At 37.4% G+C, this 22,349-nt stretch overlaps 1 protein-coding gene and 1 long non-coding RNA gene across 7 annotated transcripts in view; one reads left to right on the forward strand and one right to left on the reverse strand.

The window, feature by feature from the left end:
* Positions 1-8,172, reverse strand: part of LOC141516101 (uncharacterized) — a 32,562-nt gene extending 24,390 nt beyond the window's left edge. For both annotated transcript variants that reach the window (XR_012476612.1, XR_012476613.1), the window contains exons 1-2: positions 8,094-8,172; positions 7,347-7,521 (exon numbers count right to left, since the gene is read on the reverse strand). This is a non-coding gene — a long non-coding RNA (uncharacterized LOC141516101). The remainder of the gene's footprint in view (positions 1-7,346; positions 7,522-8,093) is intronic.
* A 98-nt stretch (positions 8,173-8,270) lies between these two features.
* LOC141516102 (afadin- and alpha-actinin-binding protein-like) overlaps positions 8,271-22,349 on the forward strand; it is a 59,899-nt gene continuing 45,820 nt past the window's right edge. Inside the window, exons 1-11 of one of the 5 annotated variants that reach the window (XM_074227398.1) lie at positions 8,271-8,530; positions 9,894-10,004; positions 10,154-10,283; positions 10,727-10,802; positions 11,020-11,167; positions 11,405-11,504; positions 11,824-11,951; positions 12,036-12,203; positions 12,360-12,474; positions 12,604-12,752; positions 12,869-13,065. In XM_074227398.1, coding sequence (XP_074083499.1) covers positions 8,462-8,530; positions 9,894-10,004; positions 10,154-10,283; positions 10,727-10,802; positions 11,020-11,167; positions 11,405-11,504; positions 11,824-11,951; positions 12,036-12,203; positions 12,360-12,474; positions 12,604-12,725 — 1,167 coding nt within the window. In that variant the 5' untranslated portion in view covers positions 8,271-8,461 and the 3' untranslated portion in view covers positions 12,726-12,752; positions 12,869-13,065. Of the gene's footprint in view, positions 8,531-9,893; positions 10,005-10,153; positions 10,284-10,726; positions 10,803-11,019; positions 11,168-11,404; positions 11,505-11,823; positions 11,952-12,035; positions 12,204-12,359; positions 12,475-12,603; positions 12,753-12,868; positions 13,066-22,349 lie in introns of those variants that run through there. The other 4 variants (XM_074227399.1, XM_074227400.1, XM_074227401.1 and 1 more) reach the window with 4 other exon arrangements.

The following is a 22,349-nucleotide window of genomic DNA, read 5'->3' on the forward strand; positions in this document are numbered from 1 at the left end:
ATTTGACAAGGTGGCACAGTGGATAGAGCACTGATTTGGGGGTCAAGAGGACCCAAGTTCAAATTCGGCCTCAGACACTTAATTACCCAGCTGTGTGACCTTAGACAAGCCACTTAACCCCAGTGCCTTGCAAAAAGAAAAAGAAAAGAAGTACAGAGTTATCATACAAGTCAAAATAGACTATCTGGGCAACTATGTGGTACAGTGGATAAAGTACTGACCTTGGAGTCAGGAGGATGGGAGTTTGAATCCAGCCTCAGACCTTTGATACTTACTAGCTGTGTAGCCTTGGGCAAGTCACTTAACCTTGATTGCCATCTCCAATTGTCACAATTCATATCTGGCCAACTGTGTTTATCATAGCATCACTTCTCTGATGTCATTGTTTGAAAATTAGGTACTTAATGTTTGTTCATCAATTGATTCACAGCTTCCTAAATGGCTTATATACAGCACTAAAGACAGGATAATTTTTTTTTTTAATAAAAATCAGAGTAGCTTCTGGAAGTAACAGGCAGATTTCCATGACAATTGTTGCTCTTGATCTAGATGCAAGGCTATGCTTTTAAACAGCCCACATCTGCCTTACTGATGCTCCTTCCCATGCCCCATCACTGAACTTTGCTGGTGCTTTTAGCATCTTTGCGGATATAAGCAGTAAAGCAACAAACTTTTCAAAAAAGTACTCCTCTCTTGTCAAGGATCAAACCTGCTCACTGCTCACCTTACTTTTCATTCTGAGTAAATATTTATTTGCCAAGCACTCTGATAATTACTGGGAATACAAGGTAAAAATATTTGTCTTCAAGAAGCCCACATGGAAGACTTCTTGAGCCAGGTACATACAAGAGTAGATGGAAGGTAATTCAAGAGAAGGCATTAGGAGAGGGAGGGACTGTCAATGGCTTCCTAAAGAACAGTTTTGAGCTGAGATGAAGTTAGGTAAGCTAAAAGGCAGAGGTGAGGGGGCAGACTATATATCAGAAGTGGATAGAGTCAATAATAAGGAACTGAAATGGAAAACATAGCATTGTGTTGAAGAAATGTAAATAAACCAGAGCTGCTATGTCCTCAATAATCATATGCATCCTGGGAGGCAAAGATAAGACAATATGGAAAGGTAACTAGGGGCCAAGGTAGGAAGAACTTTAAGTACCTAATGAAGGGAGTTTGCATTTGATCCTGAAGGGAGGGACTGGAGTTCATTGAATAGAAAGATGACATAAACACAACTGCATTTTAGAAAAATCACTTTAGCAGCTGAGTAGGGGATGGATTGGAGAGAGAGAAACAGTCAAACAGACAAGATGAGATAGAGAGAGGAGAGACCAGACAGACAAAGATGAGACAGACATACAGAGGCAGAGAAACAAGACAGAGGAGACAGACAGACAAGACAGAGGAAAGCCAGCCAACCAGCCAGACAAGACAGAGAAGAGACAGACAGAAAATCTGACTAGAAAAATGGGATTGTTGTTGATAGTAATAGGCAAGCTGGTAAAAAGGAAATAAATTTAGAAGAAAATGAATTTTACTTTGGACAACTGAGATAGAAGAAACAATATAGATAATTGATGTAGGTATCATTCCCTTTGTGGAATCATATGTTAGAACTTGAAGGGCTTCTAAGAAAATTTCTTAGTAGTTTAACTTACTAGATTGCAAACTCCAGGAGAGTAGGGACCATCCATTTTCTAAATACATTATCTGCTAACCTAGACCTAGCTCAGGACTCTGGGACAAAGTTCAAAAATCTCTTAGTGCCTATTTCTTTATCTATAAAAATAGAATTAATACACTTTGCCTCCCAGTGTTTGGACAAATTTGATTTGCATGAAATATGAACTATTACAATTATTTCATAAATCTATTTTGAACTTTTTGTTGTTGTATATCCTCAATTTCCAGATGGAGTTAACGGACATCTAGGTGGTGTAATGGATAGAACATCAAGCACAGAATTAGGGGAACTGGAGTTAAAAATCAAACCCTTACTAACTCTGTGTCCCTGAGCAAGTCACTTAACCCTGTTTGCCTCAATTTCCTCATCTGTTAAATGAACTACAGAAGGAAATGACAACCAATCCAATAACTTTGTCAAGAAAACTCCAAACAGGGTCATGGAAAGTCAGACAAGACTGAAATAACTTACAAACCAACAGCAAGATTCAAGTGACTCAAGTGATGTCACCCAGCTAGCTGTGGGAGGGCTCTAACTAAACCCAGACCACACTGGTCAACTTTCTTTCCATTATATAATGTTTAGATCCAATAGCTACAATGGTTTTTGTGACCAGCTCTCCTCTATGGCTTTATGTATTTTCTTCTAAGGATCTGAGATCTGGGAACAGAAAAGCACCATACATAAAACTAACCTATTTCTCATTTTGCCTGTGACTCCTCTCCTCAGCAGTTAGACAAAGGTGAATATCATGCTGTCCCTATTAAATTCAAACTAAGTCATGCTGCCTGCCTCTGGCAGGTATTTATTGTGATTCTAATACAAACATATTGTGACCCTGATAGGATCAGAGACCCCTTCTTGGGATGTGGCGTGTCTGGACATTTCATTACAATTCAAGGGTAACAGGGGTTGCAGGGGTTAGTGGCCAGTCACACGTTTTACTAAAGGACATTTGCCCTATTTCTTTCTACCTTTCAACCAAGTCTTTTGGTATTTCCTTTGGATTTCAATCTTATTCAGAACCCAGAAGGAGGACATTGAAAAATAGAATTTTTTTCATCCTTTGCAGTTAGGAGGGAGTCTGAAGCACAGCCAGTTAATCGAAATGTTTTCTACTTATCTTCTTAGATGGTGCTGCTCACCCTCTTGGAATCCTCTGTGGCCACCTCTAGAGGATTAATCTCTCCATTCTGACAGGGCTTCTTTCCATACCCACCTCCCTGAGTGGCCCCTGCCCCCAGATGTGGCTAATATAAATCAGTTCTGAGACCCCTAGGCAGGTAATTCTTTGGAAGGGAACTTAGAGAAATGAGTGGTCTTCCTGAGTGCTATAAAGCACACTTTTTTAAAAGACTAGTAAGAGGATGAAAGTGCTCATAAATCCAGAGTCGGAAAGGGTTTAGGAAGCCATATAATCCAACTTTCTCACTTTATACATGAGAAAACTGAGGCCCAGGGTATACCTCTATAGGTATGTGAAATGACTTGTCTGGGGAACATTTTGGAAACACTGAGGTAGAATTTGAGCCTAGGATTCTAGGACCATTGCTCTTTCCCAGTGGTTTCCTTCACATGTTGTTGCTTGATTAGCTATTTTTCAGTCATGGTCAATTTTTCCTGACTCTTTTTGTGATATGAGAGTGGTTTGCCATTTCCTTTGCTAGCTCATTTTATAGATGAGTAAACTGAGGTAAACAGGCTTATAAGTAACTTACCTGCAGTTAAGTGTCGGAGGTCAAGTTTGAACTCAGATCTGATCCTAGGCTCCATCCACTGTACCACCTAATTGCAATATCTTAGTCAACACTGTTGTCAGAGAGGAAAGTACTCCCTTTTATGTCTAGCCACAGCTATTCAACAAATAGATCCCCAACTACATATAATCATTCCTTATTTATGAGAATATTTTCCCATTATTTGAGAAAAGGGATAGAAAAAAAATTCTCTTGTAAATAAAAGACAGGATTGAAAACACACACATATACATATTTATATGCATATATATATACATATATATATATATATATATACATATATATATGTATATATCACTGGGAAGAAATAGCAAAAGTTCATCTATCCCTAGTTTTATAACAAGGGATGGGGTGTTGGTGCTGCTTGGATCCAGAGAGGTAGCTTTTGTGGGTAATTAGAGTGAACTACTTATTCGACTTGTATAATAATTTGTGCATTTGTCATTAATTTGCCTGATGAATTCACAAACTAGGAAGAGAGAGATTTTTCATATAGGCTGGATTGCAAGGTTAGATTATTTTCTCCCTCTTGAACTTCTTTCTGCAAAATGAATTGATTCTTATTTTCTTAATGTGAAGAAAGGACATATTTCTGACCCTTTAGCTTGTTCCCATCTTGCTGCCCCTTTTCTCTAAAGTTTGCCTACTAGGTCCTATTATAGAAATACTAGTTTGTATGCTTTTTCTTTCATTCCTTTGCAACACAAAAGATCATTTGCCTGACCTGAGCTCTGATTCAAAGGCTAAATAACAAGGTCTGAAAGCAACTTGCAACCATTCAACAGGATGAACTTGTTCTATAGCTTCTTAAAGCACCCTGCCGATTTAATGACCTTTGGTCCCATGCCCTATGACAATATTGATTTCTGTCCACCTCCCACAAAGAGCTAAAAAAGAAGCAAAGAGAAAACCCAACCAAGGCTAGCATTTTCACACATCACCTCCTCAATCAGTCCTCCTGAAAGATTCCATCCTATCTTATGCAACTCATGGAACAATGGGTGGTGAAAGGTTGAAGGGACCTTAGTGGCTCTCTAGTTCAACCTATATGCAAGAGATGATTCTTTGTTTGAAGACTTCCAAAGATGGGACACTCTTAAGATAAGAGACTGGACATCTCTTAAGTTTTAAGAAGATTTTAATTTTGATTTTTCCTGACACCCATTCTAAAGTGACCTCTCTCTACTTCTGATCTTCTATTGATTCTGTCCCCTGGGACCAAACAGAACAATTCTGATCCCTGGCCCACTTGACAGCCATTCATATCTTTGAAGACCGCCATCATATACTCCTTGAGTCTTCTTCAGGCTAAAAATGTCCATTTCCTTCATGGACTCAAGGTTCTATTACTGTCCTCTGACATTCTCTACTTCTACCTTAACTCTGGACACACCTGGAAATTGGTTATTGTCAATGTTAGGTAACAAATGAGGGCAATACCCAAGGTATAATAGGACCTTCAAAAACAGGAACCTTACATTCAAGAAAATCCCCCAAATGTATTTACTTTTGTTGTTTTTTTGTTGTTGAGGCAATGGGGTGGCAATGTGGATAGAGTGTTGAGCCAGGAGTCAGAAGGATCCGAGTTCAAGTTTGATCTTGGACACATGCTAGTTGTGTAACTCTGGGCAAGTCATTTAACTTCTGTTTGTCTCAATTTCCTTATCTATAAACTGAAGATAATAATAGCACCTACCCCCCCCCAGGGTTATTATAAGAATTAAATTAGTTAATAATTGGGCAACTAGGTGGTGCAGTGAAGAGCACTGGTCCTGGAGTCAGGAGGACCTGAGTGCAAATCTGACCTCAGATACATAATAATTACCTAGGTGTGTGATTTTGGACAAGTCACAACCCCATTGACTTGCAAAATCAAAAACAAAATTAGCTAATAATTGTAAAGCACTTAGCATAGTTTCTGGCATATAGTAAGTACTATATTAATGTTATTAGTTTTCTTATTATTATCAACATCATTATAACATTCTCATATATAATTTCTAAATATATACTTTTGAAATACTTTAGAAAGAGGACACAATTTGTTCAAAGCAAAGTCATATAATGAAATAGTATAATAGGAAAAGTTACAATTAAAAAATTTCCCCATATATTCTTGTAGGACATTCTCCTATCAATATCCTATTAATATAGCATTGATAACTTAAAGGACTTGTTGGAAACATGCATAAAAAGATACACAAATTGGAATGTGTGGCTGAACTACTAAATTGTGGAGGACTTTGAATGTTAAACTCAGAAGCTCAAACTTTATTCAGGAGACATTATGAAAGCTCTAAAGGATTTTGAGTAAGAAAATAATAGATAGTCATGAGGGCTTTTTCTTACCAAGGCCATGGGACTGGAGATGTGAGGATGCTTCCTGAGAAATATCCAGGGGTACAATCTACAGGATTGGTAACTGATTTAATATGAAAACTGAGAGTGGAGAATTAAAAGTTAGGAAACTTAAACCCCGAGGTGTGAATTGGGATGCCTTTGACAGAAATAGGGAAATATAAAAGGTAGAATGATTTTTTTTAGGGGAAAAGAAAAGGAAAAGAATAAATTCACTTTTGAACATTTTGAGGTTCCAGAGGAACAGGTATATCCTCTAAGCAGTTTGAAACCTTAGAAGATAGTTCAGAGCTTGAAATACAGATTTGGGTACTCTCTGTGTTGCCAGGATAATTGAAATTGGGAATGGATGAGCTTGTCAAAGGAAAAAGCATAGAGAGAATGGGGTTGGGGACAAAACTTCCCAGCATCTCACATCATTGTCACTGAACTCCATTCTCTCCACTTCCATCCCCCACTGCTCTGACAAGTTTTAACATTTTCTTTTGATACAACTTCTCCTCACCTCTTTCCAGCTTCTTGTTGTTTGGTCTTTTCAGTTGTCTCTGACTCTCCACAACTTTATTTGGGGTTTTCTTGACAGAGATACTGGAGTGGTTTGTTATTTCCTTCTCCAGCTCATTTTACAGATGAGGAAACTGAGATAAATAGGATTAAAAGACACTCTAGGTGTCTCTATTCACTGTCCCACCTTGCTGCCCCATTCCTATTAGCTCTTTTAGAATGTAAGCTCCTTGAGGGCAATATCTATTTTGCTTACTTGTATTTGTATCCCCAGTTCTTAGCAGTGTTTGAAAAATTGCAGGTACTTAATGAAGGTCCAGTAAGTCTATCTCTGTTCTTTGTATCTTCATTCAAATTCATTTGGAAAGATGGAGAGGACCAGTGGAAGGTATTAAAGTGTTTAGAGAAGTAGGGTAAGAAAAATGAAGAAAATGGTACCCTGGGAACCAGAGAAAGCATAGTATTCCATGCTGAAGAGACAAAAGGCAGAGCACCAAGAATTGGATTTGTAAAGTAGGTTATTGCTGACTTCCAAAGTAACTTATCTATGATAATAGAGGAAACTAGAACAAAAAGGTTTCAAGAGTGAGTGGGTGATGAGTGGATGATGAATGGGTGAAAATTGCATCATATCCTCCAAACCCAGGCTGCAAAGTCCTTGAAATCAGAGATTTTTTCCCTTCCCTTCCCCATTCCCTCCCTCCTCCTTCCCCTTCTTTTTCCTTCCTTCACTCTCTTCTTCCCTATTTCCTTCTCATCTTTCTTCCTTTCCTTTTCTCCTTACCTTTCCCTCCTTCCCCTTGCCTCCCTTCCCTCCCTCCTTCTTCTTTCCTCTACCTGTCCCTTCCCTCCTCTCCCTTTCCTTCCTTCCTTCTTTCCTTCCCCCTTTCTCCATCCTCCCCTCCCTTCCTCCTTTCCTTCCTTCCTTCCTCCTCCTCCTTGGTATCTTCTTCAGCACCCAGAGCAATGCTTTATATGTACTATGTTACTAACAAATTGATTGAGAATGAATAAATCTATCAAATGAGAGAATTAGAATGAATTACCTCTTGAGTTGCTGCTAGTCATTCTATGATTTTATGAGTCCAGAGATCTTATTTTCCTTGAAGAAGGGGAATGAGTTAAACTTCTTCCCCCATTACTCCTCTGCCAGCTGCTTTTCTCTTCTACTTCCTTCTATACCTTTCATTCTGGGAGTTGGTTGGTCAAACTTACTCTTACCTGTAGGAAGGTGGCCAATGGAAGAGGCAGGTGGGTCTTAAATGAGTTAGATCTGGGCAATAATGCTTTCAGGTGTTGACTGAATTGGGGGTAAGAGTTTAGTCAAAGTTTTGCTATTGAGTTAAATTGGATATAAAGTAACTTGGAAGTGAGAGAAAAGTTAGAGATTTGAAGAGCTTACAGGGGAGGGAATGGAATGGAATGTAAATGTGGATAAAGTAATTTCTGAGCAGTTTCTAGCTCCTGTGACTTTTGCCTGATTTACAGAGATTTGAACCTTCCTTTGGTATTCTTTGTCTGTTCCTTTTGACTTCCATCAACATCATGGATCCTCAGAAAGGTATGACTTTATCTTCTGGTAATGTTCAGGGAAATTTTTAGCTATTGGAGCCATTTTATTCCTTTACTTCCCCCTCTACACATCCTGGGCCTTCCCCAGACCCCTCCAACCCGTATAGGAACTGAAATTGTTCCTTTACTCCTTCAGCATTGTACCCACTGTACCTATTGTACACCATCATTTTAACTCTACCTATCTTTGTTCTCAATTCTCATCCAGAATCCAAAGATACCTGGGCCTTCCTCAAAAATTGTTCTGGGGATTCTTCAGCAGCATCCAATGCATACCTTTGGAATCCCCTGTCCTGCAACTTAGGGTTGGAGGGGTTTTATACTTCTTTCTATGAGGTAAGAGGATTGATTGTGAGGGTGTTTCCCAGATCTTCTGTTGCTTAGTTACCTCCTCACCCTTCTGAGGTCCTATTATAGATATTAGCTCATTCTAGCCTTAAGGTTTGTCTCTTGACTGGAACTAAAGATTCCTCTATTGCTCATTTTTGGAGGACCTTCCCCCTGTTAGCCAAAAGGGCACCTCCTGGGATTCTCCCTTCTTTCCTAGACCATTCTACAGTTCCATAGAGACCAGCTGAACTACTACAACATGGACAAAGAAAAATTGAAGAGGGCTGGAGATTTGGATTTCCTTCGAGGTCGACAAAGTCAACTCCAGGTGAGAATGAGAAAAGGAGAACAAGGTCCTAGGTCAGTCTGTCCCTGGGTAATTGGGTGAGACCCATGCAGGTGACTTGGGACACTAAAATGGTTCAGAAAAAAAATTGAAGGTTTGCTTCTGGAGAGCACTGTCTTGGGAGCTAGTCAAATCCCTGAGTTTCATTTTCTTTCTTCATTTGGATTAGATGGCTTTTGAGGTCTTCCAAATCTACATATTAGTTTATCAGAAGGACAGGAAGGTAGATAATGTTAGTATTTTTGAAAGGGCAAGTAACTTTGCCTATATTAAAAAAGTACTATTTTTGATTTCTTTATGTAGGAATTAGATATAAAATAAATTAGAAAATTAATGCAGATGAAAACTTGTAAATTATCATGATGAGAATTGGGGAGAAGGGAATAAAGTAATGGAGAAATGTTTTAGGATTGAAAAGGATCAATTTTAGTCAAATTTTTCCCATATGACCTTGAAAATCCTAAATTCTTTACTACAAAATGAATTATGGGGCACTAATATCAAGCAGGTGGACATTATAAAGGTCAGGATGATCAAGATTAAAATCTGACCTCAGATTGAAGAACCCTAAATAAGTCACTTAATCACTGTTTCCTTTGCAAAATAGGGACAATAATGGCATCCCCCTCTCATGGTTGCTGTCATAATAAAATTTGACAATATTTATAAAGAGTTTTGCAAACCTTAAAATACTATGTAAATTACATTCCTGCTCTAACTCCTCCCTTAATTCCCTCCCTCCACTCAAATGCTATATAACTCTCTCTAGGTTTCTTCCAGGATGGCTGAAGAGCTTCCAATCTTGAAGAACTTACACAAAATAGCCCAGGGAAGGAGGAAAAACCCCAAACTTTTCTTAAAAGAATAGAAAATGGGGCAGCTAGGTGGCACAGTGGATAGAGCACCGGCCCTGGAGTCAAGAGTACCTGAGTTCAAATCTCACCTCAGACACTTAATAATTACCTAGCTGTGTGGCCTCGGGCAAGCCACTTAACCTCATTGCCTTGCAAAAACTTAAAAAATAAAATTAAATAAATAAAATAATAGAAACCACTCTCATTGAGGGCTAATTACTCTTAAGTGTGGAGAATATCTATTCTCTATTTCTGTGGGGGTCAGAGAAAAGTGGAGAGGGCTTAAGGAAAAACTGAATAGAACCTCCACTTCCCCCTCTAGCAAAAATTAACTTCCATTTAGGTGTACCAGGGATGACTAGGGGTGGAGTTCCTTTGTTCTCTGGTTTCTCAAAGATGCAGGGTCTTGCCTGTGTTGAAGAATAGGAGATTGAGGTTGTTCACCCAGGACAGAGAAGAGAAAGAACAGTCTTTTCTCTACCTGGATCCAGGCCCAGGTGGAAATATGTAAGCAGAAGATCACTGCTGTGGAGGCCAGAGAGCAGGAACTACAGGACCAAAATCAAAGACTGCAAGATGAATTGAACAAGGAACAGGAAGAGGTATGAGATCAGGACTTGATCTGAGGTTGAGGCAAGTGGAGAGAGAAGCCACCCCCTCACTCTCACCCCATTGTTTTCATCTAAACCTGGAGGGAGGAAATTGCTTTTTCTTCTTCATGCTGTGGCTTGTCATGACCTCTCCTCTCCAGGTGAAAAGGTTACAAGTGTTGTTGACCACTCGAAGAACACTGTATGACCATGAGCTGAAGAAGAAAGAACAAGAGTTCCGGAAGCTCAAGGAGAAAGTCCAGCTATCTGGAGAATGGCGCAAAAAGCCTTGTAAGTTGAGGAAGGAACAGGGATTGGACTGGAGAAGGTCCTGGCCTAGGGAAAAAAAGGGACTAAGGCTCCATGGGCACAGTTAGAGGTAAAACAGACCTTTTCCATTTACTCTAGAGAGTAATGGCTTTCTATCAACATTCAGGGGTTGGGAGGGTCTACTTGTGTGATTTCAATAAGGATCTCTCTCTCTACTTCTGGATAGCTCATGATCTTAAAGAGTTGCTTAGGGGATTTAGAAGTTATAGGACTTGACTAGGATCGCACTGCTAGTGTATGTCATTAAACTTGGGTCTCCTTAGCTTTGATGTAAATGCTTTACCTGCCTAATCAGGTGTAAGCTATAAAGTATTAACAATTCCTGATCCTCAATTGGGGGGGGGGGTTTAGAGAAGGATATCATTCACCATTCTCCCATGTTCTCTTTTTGCTTGTTACATTAGCTATTGACATTCTCAATACCTTGAGTCGGATGGATCGGAAGAGGGGCCTGTGGAGGACAGGCAAGACTGATAACAAGTAAGGGACCCAGGAAGGACTCTGAGGGAACTAGAAATAGTAAGATGATGGAGTGGGTGTCCCTTTCTCTTACAATCACTAGTGATTATCTAAAACTTGCAAAGCACTTTACTTTCATCTCATTTGATCTTCATAACAATCTACAAGGTAGATGTAGTTATTCCTCCTCCTTACCCCATTTTATAGTTCACTCTTATCCTTTCTTTCCATCTTGTAGGAAGGAAGAACTATTCCGGACTGTGGTGGCAAACCTAGAACACCAAATGGCAGACATTTCCCAGGAGAATAAAAAGCTGAAGCAGTTATTAGGTCAGCTGGATAGGGAGGTGACCAGGCTGCTGAACTTCACCCAGAGTAACCCTTCTGTGAGCATCCTTGAGGAAGGGAAGCTGAGGGTGAAGGGCAGAGATTGTTTGGGCAGCTCTCAGATTAGACACTCTTTCATGGGTATTTCTGTGTTGACATTCCTTGGTTCCTTGGCACCTAGTGATTGTTTTAGAGGACTTCTGCCAAAGGTTTCCAAAGAGACACCAGGTTGGACGTCGTTTAGGATGCAATCTGCTTTTCTTCTAGTTTCCCTCTTCCCTTTTCTACTGTTTTAGGGTGATGATGATGAAGAAGTATCTTCAGTTGATAATGGTGACATAATTTGGGAACACTGGAATTCCCTCAAGAAGGAGGTGGAAAACCTGAAGGGAAATGGTAGGGTCTTCCTGACTTGAAGGACCACATAATTATGGGGTAAAGGGTATGGTAGGTTCATTCTTTTTCTATTTATAAGATTAATCCAGAAGGGTCCTCAGGAATCATTCAGCGCAACTCCCTCACTTTATAGTTGAAGAAAATGAGGCCCAGGGAGGGGGTCCAGGGAGTGATTAGCCCAAGGTTCATGTCACAGTACATGTCAGCCCATAGTACATGTCAGAGATGCCAATGCTCCTGCCTCCAGTGTCCCAACCCTGATGATGTGATTAGTGAACTGAGAGCTTCTCTAGTGCCTCAGGGTACCTCCTTTTCCCAGCCCCAGAAGAATATCTCTGCAGGGACCCCATGAGTATCATCACAGATCAGGATAAAGAACTGGCTCAGCTGCGGGAGGAGATTCAACAGAGCCGGGACCTGATTGTGTGGCAACAACAGTGCTTCCAGGTGAGCTGAGAGAAGACTTGACAGCTGAAGCCTGTGCATATGACCAGAGGAGGCCATATCCATTCCTTTCTCTTCTTTCTGCAGGACCAGGTCAGCCAAGCAGAGGAACTTCCCCAAGACATCACAGGCTCCTATTTCTTAGAAGAGCAACTGCAGCTTCAGGAGGCCAAAGCATTGTTCACTCAACAGCAGGCTAACTTTGAGCTAGAACGGCATCGTTTTACAGAGGCTGCTATCCGTCTGGGTCATGAAGTAGGTTTATTGAGGTTTTGTCTATTTAGTTCATGGAGAAGTAGGAGGGGGTGAAGAAATCTGCCAGAGATAAATTGGGATCAAAGGGATGTCAATCTGGGCAGATGAGGAGGGCAGAATGTAAAGAACTCACCACCTCACTCCCATATTCCTTAGCGTCTCTACTTTAAGCAGCAGCAGGCTGCTTTTATGAAGAACTGTCTGCTTCACCAGCAGTCAAGACATTCCCTGGAGAGTCCACAACTCTGTCCAGATTCATCAAACCTTTGGAGTGAGTATACAAAGATGCTTCCCCTTGCCCAATCTGGGTCTGGATTATTTTAAGGGCAAGATTTTTTTTATTTGTTTTTCTTCCTTTCCCTTACTTGATTTAATTTCTGCTTTATCTTTATCCAACAAGCCCCAGAGCCAGAGCCAGATCTATGTCCAAAAAGTCCTGGGAGCACTGTCCTTTCCATAACCAACGAGATTGGACAGAAATTCTACAGGCAAAGAAGCTTACCAGGATCCCCAAGCATATAGACTCCTCGAGAAGCTTCCAGTTGGTAGGTAAGATTAGAGGATATGTTGGGAGGGTAGTCTGTGTTTGTGTGTGTGTGTGTGTGTGTGTGTGTGTGTGTTTTACAATGGATTGTAACAAAAAGATGGATGAATTTCTTTCCCAGCATACCCTGTGATCTTTTACAGATATGATGGACATGACATATAACATTCTTGATCATTTTTTGGATGGCTTTCTCCAAAAATCAATTGTCTTTATGCAAAAGGTGGATGTGAAGATACACAATGTTTTTTATTTTGGAGGGGTGGGAAGCAAGAGGGAATTTTAATCACTGTATGTCAATAAAGAAGTGAGATTCTACTTTTCTGCTGTTATGGAGAATAAACCTTGAAGTCTGACCCTTGAAAAGAGGCACTGTGGAGTAGGTGGAATAGATAATTAAGTTTCTGGGATACCTGAGAAGAATTAGAATGTCTACTAAAAAACATTAGGGATTTTTGTTAGGTTCTTTCCTACCTTTTCTCTAGCCATATTAAGCTAAAATGATACATGGATGTAAGGAAATCCCATGGTTCACAGAAGGGTAGTCGGTTCAGTTGAATTAAATAATAGTGACAAGATTCTCTAAGGCTGCTATAGCTTTGTGGATTAGGGAAGAGTTGCTGAGCAGAAAAATTCTGGATTGCTTTCAAGGATTAAATTAAGTTTTTGATTATTCTCAGGGAAGAAACGCTGATTCTTCTCCTGTGATTTCACTTTTTCTGTAGTCCAATGTTCTCCCTAGCATGCAACTTTTCGTTGCAAGAGTGTGTGCATGTTGGGGCATAGGGTATGTGATTTAAAGCCTCTACCCTATCCCCCTAGATGCACATACTCTTGTAATGAAAAATTGCATGCTAGGGAGAACACTGGAATAGAGACAGCTTTTTTTTTTTTATATTATGGGGAAAGAACCCTGAACCTCTTTTTTGTTTCTAGTCCTACCTCTACTGTCAATTATATGACCTTGGGCAAATCATTTAACTTTTTTGCATCATAGATTTCTCATGTATGAAAATAAGTTTAGATTAGAACTTTGGGATTTCTTAAAGCTTTTGAGTTCTCCTTAGATATAAATAAGAGTACTATATTATTAAGTCAGTTATTCTTTTAAATAAAAGTAAAAGTAAACAACATTGTAATGATAACTGTGAAAAACTTTGAAATTTTGATCAATACAATGAGCTAAGACAATTCCTAAGGACTCATGATGAAAAATAATCCCTACTTCCAGATGGAGAATTAACAGACTCTGAGGGCAAAATGAAACATTTTTTCTACCTCTTAATTGTTCTTGTTTTGTTTTATTTTTTGTAAGAAGACAAATGTAGAAATGTTTTGCATGATTTCATCTGTAAAATGGCATTTCTTGTCTTTTCAGTGACTAGAGGAGGGGAAGGAAGGGAAGAAGAGAATTTGAAACTAAAATAAAACTTTAAAAAAAATACATATAGCACTCACTTCCATGTGCCCTATACTGCATCTGTGAAAGATGATGACTTCTAATTGGCCAGGTGTCTGTTGAGCACAGTGCTGCTCATCTAAGTAATTCTGAAGATGCAGTTGCTTGTAATACAGGACAGAGTTGTCTATCCCATACCCACACATACCACATCTACATGGAAATGGTCATTTCATCTACCTTTTCCTATAAATGGGAAAAAATAGAGATAGAATATACTGTGAACCAGTTTACCAAATTCAGTCCCACTTCTCTCGATCTCATCAAGGTTTTCTTTTTTTTGTGGTGATAACTTTGACACTATGATGAAATCTGTGTACCCCCTTTCAGAATACTATTTAAATGATTTTAAAATTTATTTTATTAAATGTTTCTCAATTGCATATAAACATATTGTAATAACCATCAAAAATATTTTTGAGTTCCAAATTCTTTACCTTCCTTGAATCCTTCCCCTCTCTTTTGAGAAGTCAAGCAATTTGATATTGATTATACCTGTGAGATCATGCAAAACATTTTCATATCAACTGAAGAAAAAAAAATAAAATAAATTTTAAAAAGTTAAAAAAACATGTCAATCTGCATTCAAAGTTAATCAATTTTCTCTCTGAAGTTATTTAGCATCTTCCATCATGGGTCTCTTGGAATTGTCTTGGATCATTGTCTTGATCACAGTGGCTAAGTTCATCATACTTATGATATTGCTGCTACTGTGTTCAATGTTCTCTTGGTTCTGCTCACTTCACTTTGCATGAGTTCATATAAATCTTCCCATGTTTTTTAGGATACTGTTTTTAAAATCATAAAATAAAGACTGAAATGTTATCAGAACATTAAAAAAAATGTCATAGACAACAGGATAGTACCTGTCATACCAGAATCAATACAGAGTAAGTCCTAGGTCAATAGATAGGTACTCAAATCTTTGACTTTTAAGGGATTTTTGGATTAAGAGCCATTAGATTCTGAGAGAGCTAAGGAAAGCTTGCAGTGGAGAGAGAGAGATGAGCTAAATGTTTCAAGTTCTGTGACTTCTCATGTGGTAGAGTCCTATAAGAAATGGCAGGAGCACTAAATCTCAAAATGAGTTATGGTGGCTAAGGAATGCTAAGAAACACTGCAAGCAATATGAGGAGTAAGCTGCAATAAGATTTATAAAAACAATTTCTCACTGTGGAAATCTCATGGTATGAACATTAAGAATGCATTTAATTATAAAAATATAACAAATAGCTATGTATGAATGAATATTATTATTATTAACATTATAGTAGATGCTAGGGATACAACAATCATATAATTCATAGTCATAGCTAACTTTTTAACAGTACTTAAAGGTTTACAAAGCATATTACATACATTATGGCATTTGAATGAAATGAATACTATTAATATCATTCCCATTTTATAGAGGGGGACAATGAGGCTGAGAATCAAATGACTTTCCCAGGATTCTAAAGTTAAGTACCTAGCTGTGTGACCTTGGGCAAGCCACTTAACCCCAATATCTTGCAAAAACCTAAAAAAATAATAAAATTAAGTAAGATTTACAGACAAGATTTGAACTAAATTCTTCTGTCTCTATGTCCAACATTCTATTCATGGCATCACATGGATGTTTTTAAGAGGAAGGGAGTTTAAAGACCTTAGTTCCACAAAAATCCAGTACTTGGGTCCTACAAATCTAAGGTCAGTACATTTTTCACTGTGCCACAATTTCTTTTCTCAGCTGCCCTTTTAAAAATTTACATTTGGTGTGTGTGGGGGGGCAGCTAGGTGGTGCAGTAGATAGAGCACTGACCCTGGAGTCAGGAGGAACTGAATTCAAATCTGACCTCAGATGCTTGATGATTATCTAGCTGTGTGACCTTGTGCAAGTCACTTAATTCCATTGCCTTAAATAAATAAAAATTTTAAAAAATTTACATTTGACAGAGTCCACACCTTAAGGAAGTGTGATGGATATGACATATATACACAAACTATGATATGAGATAGAGCTAGCAAAAGCACTTGAACAAAGTGCTCCAGGAAAATTATCAGAGGGATGTGCTTTTGATGGACAGAATTAGGGTAGAATCCATGAAAGAAGTGACAACTGAGTTTTAAAGGAAGAGAGAGAGAGTCTGAAGAACTGAGATGAGGACAGAAACCAAACCTTAAATACAAAATATACAAAGGAGAGTGGGAAGGGTAATATGAAATGAAAATGGAACACTTCTATGGCTAATAGATACTTTTTTAAGGGAATCCAGACAGAAAGTTTTAACTGTCACATTCACTAACTTAATTCTTTACTTCAGGAATTTTGATGTGGAAACTCACAGAATCATTGACTCTTAGTCATAAGAATCTCAAAATCACCTAGTCCAGCCCTAAAACAATAACCCTTTCATAAGATACTTCATAAGTGGTTGTCCAACATTTATTTGAAAATATCCTGTAGCCTCTGAAAGGAGCTCATTTGATTTTGAGAAGGCTCAAATTGTTAGGAAGTTTTTCCTCTTTCATCAAGTCTAAAATGCTTCTCTGTCTACCCATTATGTGACCCCTAGATTCAGACACAACACTGATTTTCCCTTTTATCTGATAAAATTTTAGATAACCTAAAGACAGTTTTTATATTTCACATGTCTTCTACAGACTAAATATCACCAGTTTCTTATCTGAATCTCATATGGTATGAACTTTTCTTCATGATTCTAGTTTCTTTCTTACTGTTTAAAATTATTTAGAATTATCACTTTTTAAAATATGGTAGCCAGTGTATTAAGATAAAACACTCCAAACAAGGAATGACCAAGATAAAATTGAGTATCACTTTTATGTTTCTAGAAGCTTCACCTCTCAATATGGTTGGTTTTTTTGGTTGCCCTAGAAACACAGTTGACTTGTGGAGTCCAAGTCTCTCAAATATCTAGTTTATTTTTCAGTAGTATTTCTGTGTAATCACTCCTCTTTTATTTGGTGTTTGTGAAGTTGATTTGTGAATCCAAGAGTTAGGTATCATATTAATCCCAATTAAATTCAGTTTGGATACCAGTGTTCTAAGCCTGTCAAGTCCTTTTTAACTCTTGAATCCTCTATCATCTTAGCTATCAATTCTAGCTTTGTATTATCTCTAAACTTGGTAATATAGTTTATTAGGTTAAGCATTCTACTCTTAGAGATAGGAAGATCTTGCCTCAGCTTCTTAATAATTCTGAGACCCTGAATGAACTATTTAAATAGTTGACCCCACTTTCCCCACCTATAAAATGAGAAAAAAAACTACATATTATACATCTATATGCTTGGCATAGGGTCCCTACCTTTAAGGAGCTATATTCTATGTGCGAGTAGCATGTACTGTGCAGACACTCACACCTCTACCCACACACATATATGTAATAAATAAACAGTAATTTGTGGGGGATAAAGGCACCAGCAATTAAGATCCTGTATCAGATGTAATTTGACCTAAATTTTGAAGAAAGCTAGGGATTATAAGAGGCAAAGGTAAAGAGGAAGAACATCATAGGCATGAAGTTTGGTTTATGAATAAGCAAGGAGATAGAAGATGGAGTATCATGTGTGAGGATCAGGAAATGGGCCAATGTGACTGAACCTTGGAGCCTATGGAAGGGAGCAGTTTGGAAAAATCCCAGGAAGCTGAGAGTAATGAAATGTCTTAAATGCTAAACAAAAGGCAATAGTTCTAGAGGTAATAAGAAGCCACTGGAGTATGAATAGAAGGATGACAGATTTCAGACTTGTGTTGAAGTAATATCACTTTGGCAGAAATATGGAATATGATTTAGAGAGGAAAGAGATTGAAGGAAGGGAGACCAACTAGGAATCTATTAACAAAATCCAAGTGAATGATGATAAGACCCTGAACTTGGATGATTATTAAGTAGAGAGAGGGGAATGGAACTGAGGGATGATGTAGAGATAGAATCAACAAGATTTGGCAAATTATTGGATTTGTGGTGTGATACTACTTTAAAGGGAGTTAGCACATAAAGGGTTATTACAAAGATTCCTTTTAAAAAGTCTAAGAAAGGTGGGAGGAGGGAAGTTCACAAGACTCTCACCTTTCAAGGACCAGGAAAATGTTGGACAGACACCCCCCCCCCCCCACCCGCAAGGAAGTTCTCTGGAATTCCCAGCATAGAGGTTCCTGAAGAAGTTTCCAGTTAGTAGGTAAGGATCACTTGGGAGGATACTGGAGAAGTGTGGGGATTCATAGTAAAATGTGATGAGGTAGCAAATGATGAATTTCTTTTCTTCAGAAGACAACCTTAGGGTCTGTTGCAGGTATAATAGACATCCTTTATTTTAGACCATTTTTGGATGACTTTCTCCAATAATCAATGCTCTTTATATAAAATGTGGATGCAAAGAAGGACAATTTCTTGTTTTTATTTTTATTTTTGTCATTCATGTGGGAATAAAATTTAAATTCTAGTCACTGTAAGAATATACATGTAAAGAATTTGTAAGTTTGAATAAGTGTGGTAAGATGCTTTTTAAAGTTTAAAAAGCTATATGAATGTCAACTATTGTCATAGCTGACTTGATATATCATATAACAATAAATATATCATTTATGTATTGTTTTTATGCTTTCCAGCATGGTTGAACCAATTCAAAATTCTGTGTGCCTGTTTCCTCAAAACCCCTCCAATATACATTTTCTTTTCTTTTTGTCAGGTTTGCTAGTCTGATGGGTGTGAAGTTGAATATCAGAATTGTTTTAATTTACATTTCTTCAGTTATTAATTTGGAGCATTTTCCCATACAGCTTAGGTGTGTTCCCTTAAAAAAATGCCTCTTCATATCCATAGACAATTTATCAGTCGGAAGATATATATTATCCTAATACATATATTGGAAATATCCTAATACATAATATTCTAATACATATATTAGAAATTATATTTATAATTTGTAACTTATAGTTAATTCTTTGCTTTATAAACTCAGTTTATTGGATTTATGCAAACATTTTAAAATTTTATATAATCAAAATTATCCATTTTATCTTACATGATTCACTCTATCCCTTATTTGGCCATGAACTCTTCCCCATTCATAGATTGATGGGCAATTTTTCTTTGTTCCTCTGATTTGTTTATCAAAATGGAACTTATTTGGATATAAGGTATGAGGTGTGTTGGCTTAACCTTTTCAAACCATCTGCATCTTAAAGAGAACAAAGGGCAAAGTTCTATGTTCACAAAAATATTTATGATATTTTTTCATGTGGAGTCAAAGAATTGGAAATTAAGAGGGTGCTCACAAATTGGCAAATGGCTGAACAAATTATAGTATATGGATGTAATAAAATTCTATTGTCTCTAAAATATGAAGAATTAGTTTCAGAATCATTTGCAAACATTTCTATGAACTGATGCATAGTGAAATGAGAAGTACCAGGAAAACAATTCTACTATAAAATTAATGTTACCAAAAAGAGTAGTTCTGAAAGTCAAGAACTCTCATCACTGATGAGGAAGAACATTGAAGGAGAGATGATGGTTAAATATCCTGAATGAATATTGCATCTGGGGAAATGACTCACATGGAAATTTGTTTTGCTCAACTATTTATATATGATACAAGGCTTCTTCCTTCCCTCTTTCTCTTTTCCTCCTATTCTCACTTCCCTCCTGTCTCCCTTTCGTCTTTCCTTCTTTCTTTCCATGGATGGGGAAAGGTTGGGAGAGAAAAATATTAAATGTTTGATAATTTAAAAAATTAAAATTAACTTTAAAAAAAGATGTAATCTGTGTACAACTTTAATCAGATTGTTTGCTGCCATGGAGAGGAGGGAGGGAAAAGAGGGTGGTAGAAAAATATGAAACTCTTGTAAAAATGGATGAAAAATATGATTCTTGGGAAAAAAACTAACTTTGCATGTTACTGAAAAAAATAAAGTGAAAAGAAATGTAATTTATCTTTTAGAAAATCATTAACAAATATTGGCTATTAAGGGGAAACATAATCATGACACCTTCTCCCCTAGCCCATCAAGTCATATTGTAAACCCTTTTTAAGTTGTATTCAAGGGTTAGTGTAGCCAGCTTCGGCTCAACCTAGACTTATGAGAAGATGCCTCTTCCCACTCTTTTGTAAAGGTAAGACCATGTGTGTGTGTTTGTGTGTGTGTGTGTGTGTGTGTGTGTGTGTGTCTATGGATGTGGAAATTGCATATAATATCAGATTTTTTTAATATATTGTTTTTGTTAATCTTTGAATATATTGATTAGTTTTTTGTTAATATTTCTCTATTTTTTTTAAAAAAGAAAAATATTTTTTAAAAGGGATGATATTTTTGGGAATGTGAGAAGAAAATGGAAACAGAAAATATAGGGGATGGAAAAACAAAAGATAGCAATGGAATTTTTTTTTTCAAGTTACTCCTTCCAAAACTCAGCTCCCGTTAATGATGGGATGATGAGTCTTTCTGAGTTAAGTTTATCTTTATTCTAGAGAATCTATTTTAGGGCCTTTAGTCAAAGGTTTCTTTTAGCTAGATAGGTACTACCAGACATTTTTCTTCATTGGCATAGATCTCCAGAATTAACAATCTTTCATCTCCATACCTTAATCACTGGATTAACTCACTGGAAGAGAATTTTATTGGAGGAATTGCAAGACTAAAAGAGTTTTTATTTATTCATTTATCCTCTAGGCAATAGGGAGCCACTGAAGATTTTTGAGAAGTGATTTGTACAGATCTATATACCAGGGAAATCTATTTGGCAACTCTATGAAGGGTGGAGAAGATCTTAAGGGGGTGTTAATAGTAGGTTCTGAGGTTTTGAGATGGATGAGATTCTGAATTTGATAGGGAGTGGTAGAATGGGTAAAGAGATGAATTCAATACATGTGAGGGTTTGGCAAATGATTGAGTGATAAGTGGGGCTAGATCTCTTAAATTTAAGAACACAGATGAAAGATTGAGATAGTGAGATCTTTCAAAGAAATAAGAGAATTTTCAAAGAGGGGTGGGGAAGATGATTGAAGAGTTCTAGTTTGAGGTACTAGCCGCATATCCAGAGGGAGAAGTCCAGTGTTAAGATGTCCAATACAAATCTATTAAGATTTAATGCAGTTAATCCCTTCCACATCTTAGTGCCTCAAGGTAAGGTGCCTCTGGGTCTGGGAAATCCACATAAAAATTTTGGCCCTTCTTTAGTACCAGAGAAGTCTGATTTTTCCTCTCTTTTATGGAGTGTTTACCTTACTGTAAAATTCAATTTGTTATAGGTTCTATATCATTTGCTGGTCTTTGTGTACAATATGCAGCTTTTACAAATCTCCACCCCTAAATTCCCATTAAATTGTTTGTGCTGACCCCTAATGTGTCATAACTGTGATGAGGAAAGTCATTAAGTGGAAGAGATAACTGTAGAATAAGGCTGAATCTATCTGTAGATTCCAAAGTCATCTGAATAAGAGGTGATATCAGACAGTCAAGAAAATCTTATAGAAGAGCAGAGAATTTAGGGTGTCCTCAATGAATTTATAGGATTTAAATAAATAGGAGAGGGTTTATTCAAGATAAGTGGGACAATTTATGCAAAAGCTTGGCATTTAAGTTTAATTTGTATATATCCTACTTAATTAAAAACACATATAATTTCCCCAAATAGAAAGTGAACTTTTTTTTAAACTCACAGACTATCTCACTTTAATATTTGCATTCTTCTAAACCTGGCCCCTTAACCACTTAATAAATGCTTGCAAGTTGATTGTTTCATAGAATTTTCAGGGATAATGAGAAGAATGTCCTAGATAAAATATTTGGCCATGAGAGGGAGATAAGAGTAATCATTGCATTTGGGTTCCACCATTTTGTTAAAAATATAGAGAGAAATAGACTGTCCACATCTCCTTTGGCATGCCCTCCAGTATTTCATGCCAATCTTTCATTGACTCACAAATTGTTATCTAAGAAGAACTTAAAGAGTGAAATAATCTGAGATTTAGAAAACAAAAGGAAAAAATAACACATAACTAGAATTCATCTATATCATTGACAATCCCTTATAATTATTGGCACTCTTTTCATTGCCTCTCACATTAGGATGCAAGTTCCTTGAAGTCAGGACTGTCTAAGCTTTTGTTTAGTATTAACAGAAGATCACAATAT

The sequence above is a fragment of the Macrotis lagotis genome, chromosome 3, assembly GCF_037893015.1.
Source record: "Macrotis lagotis isolate mMagLag1 chromosome 3, bilby.v1.9.chrom.fasta, whole genome shotgun sequence".
NCBI lineage: Eukaryota > Metazoa > Chordata > Mammalia > Peramelemorphia > Peramelidae > Macrotis > Macrotis lagotis.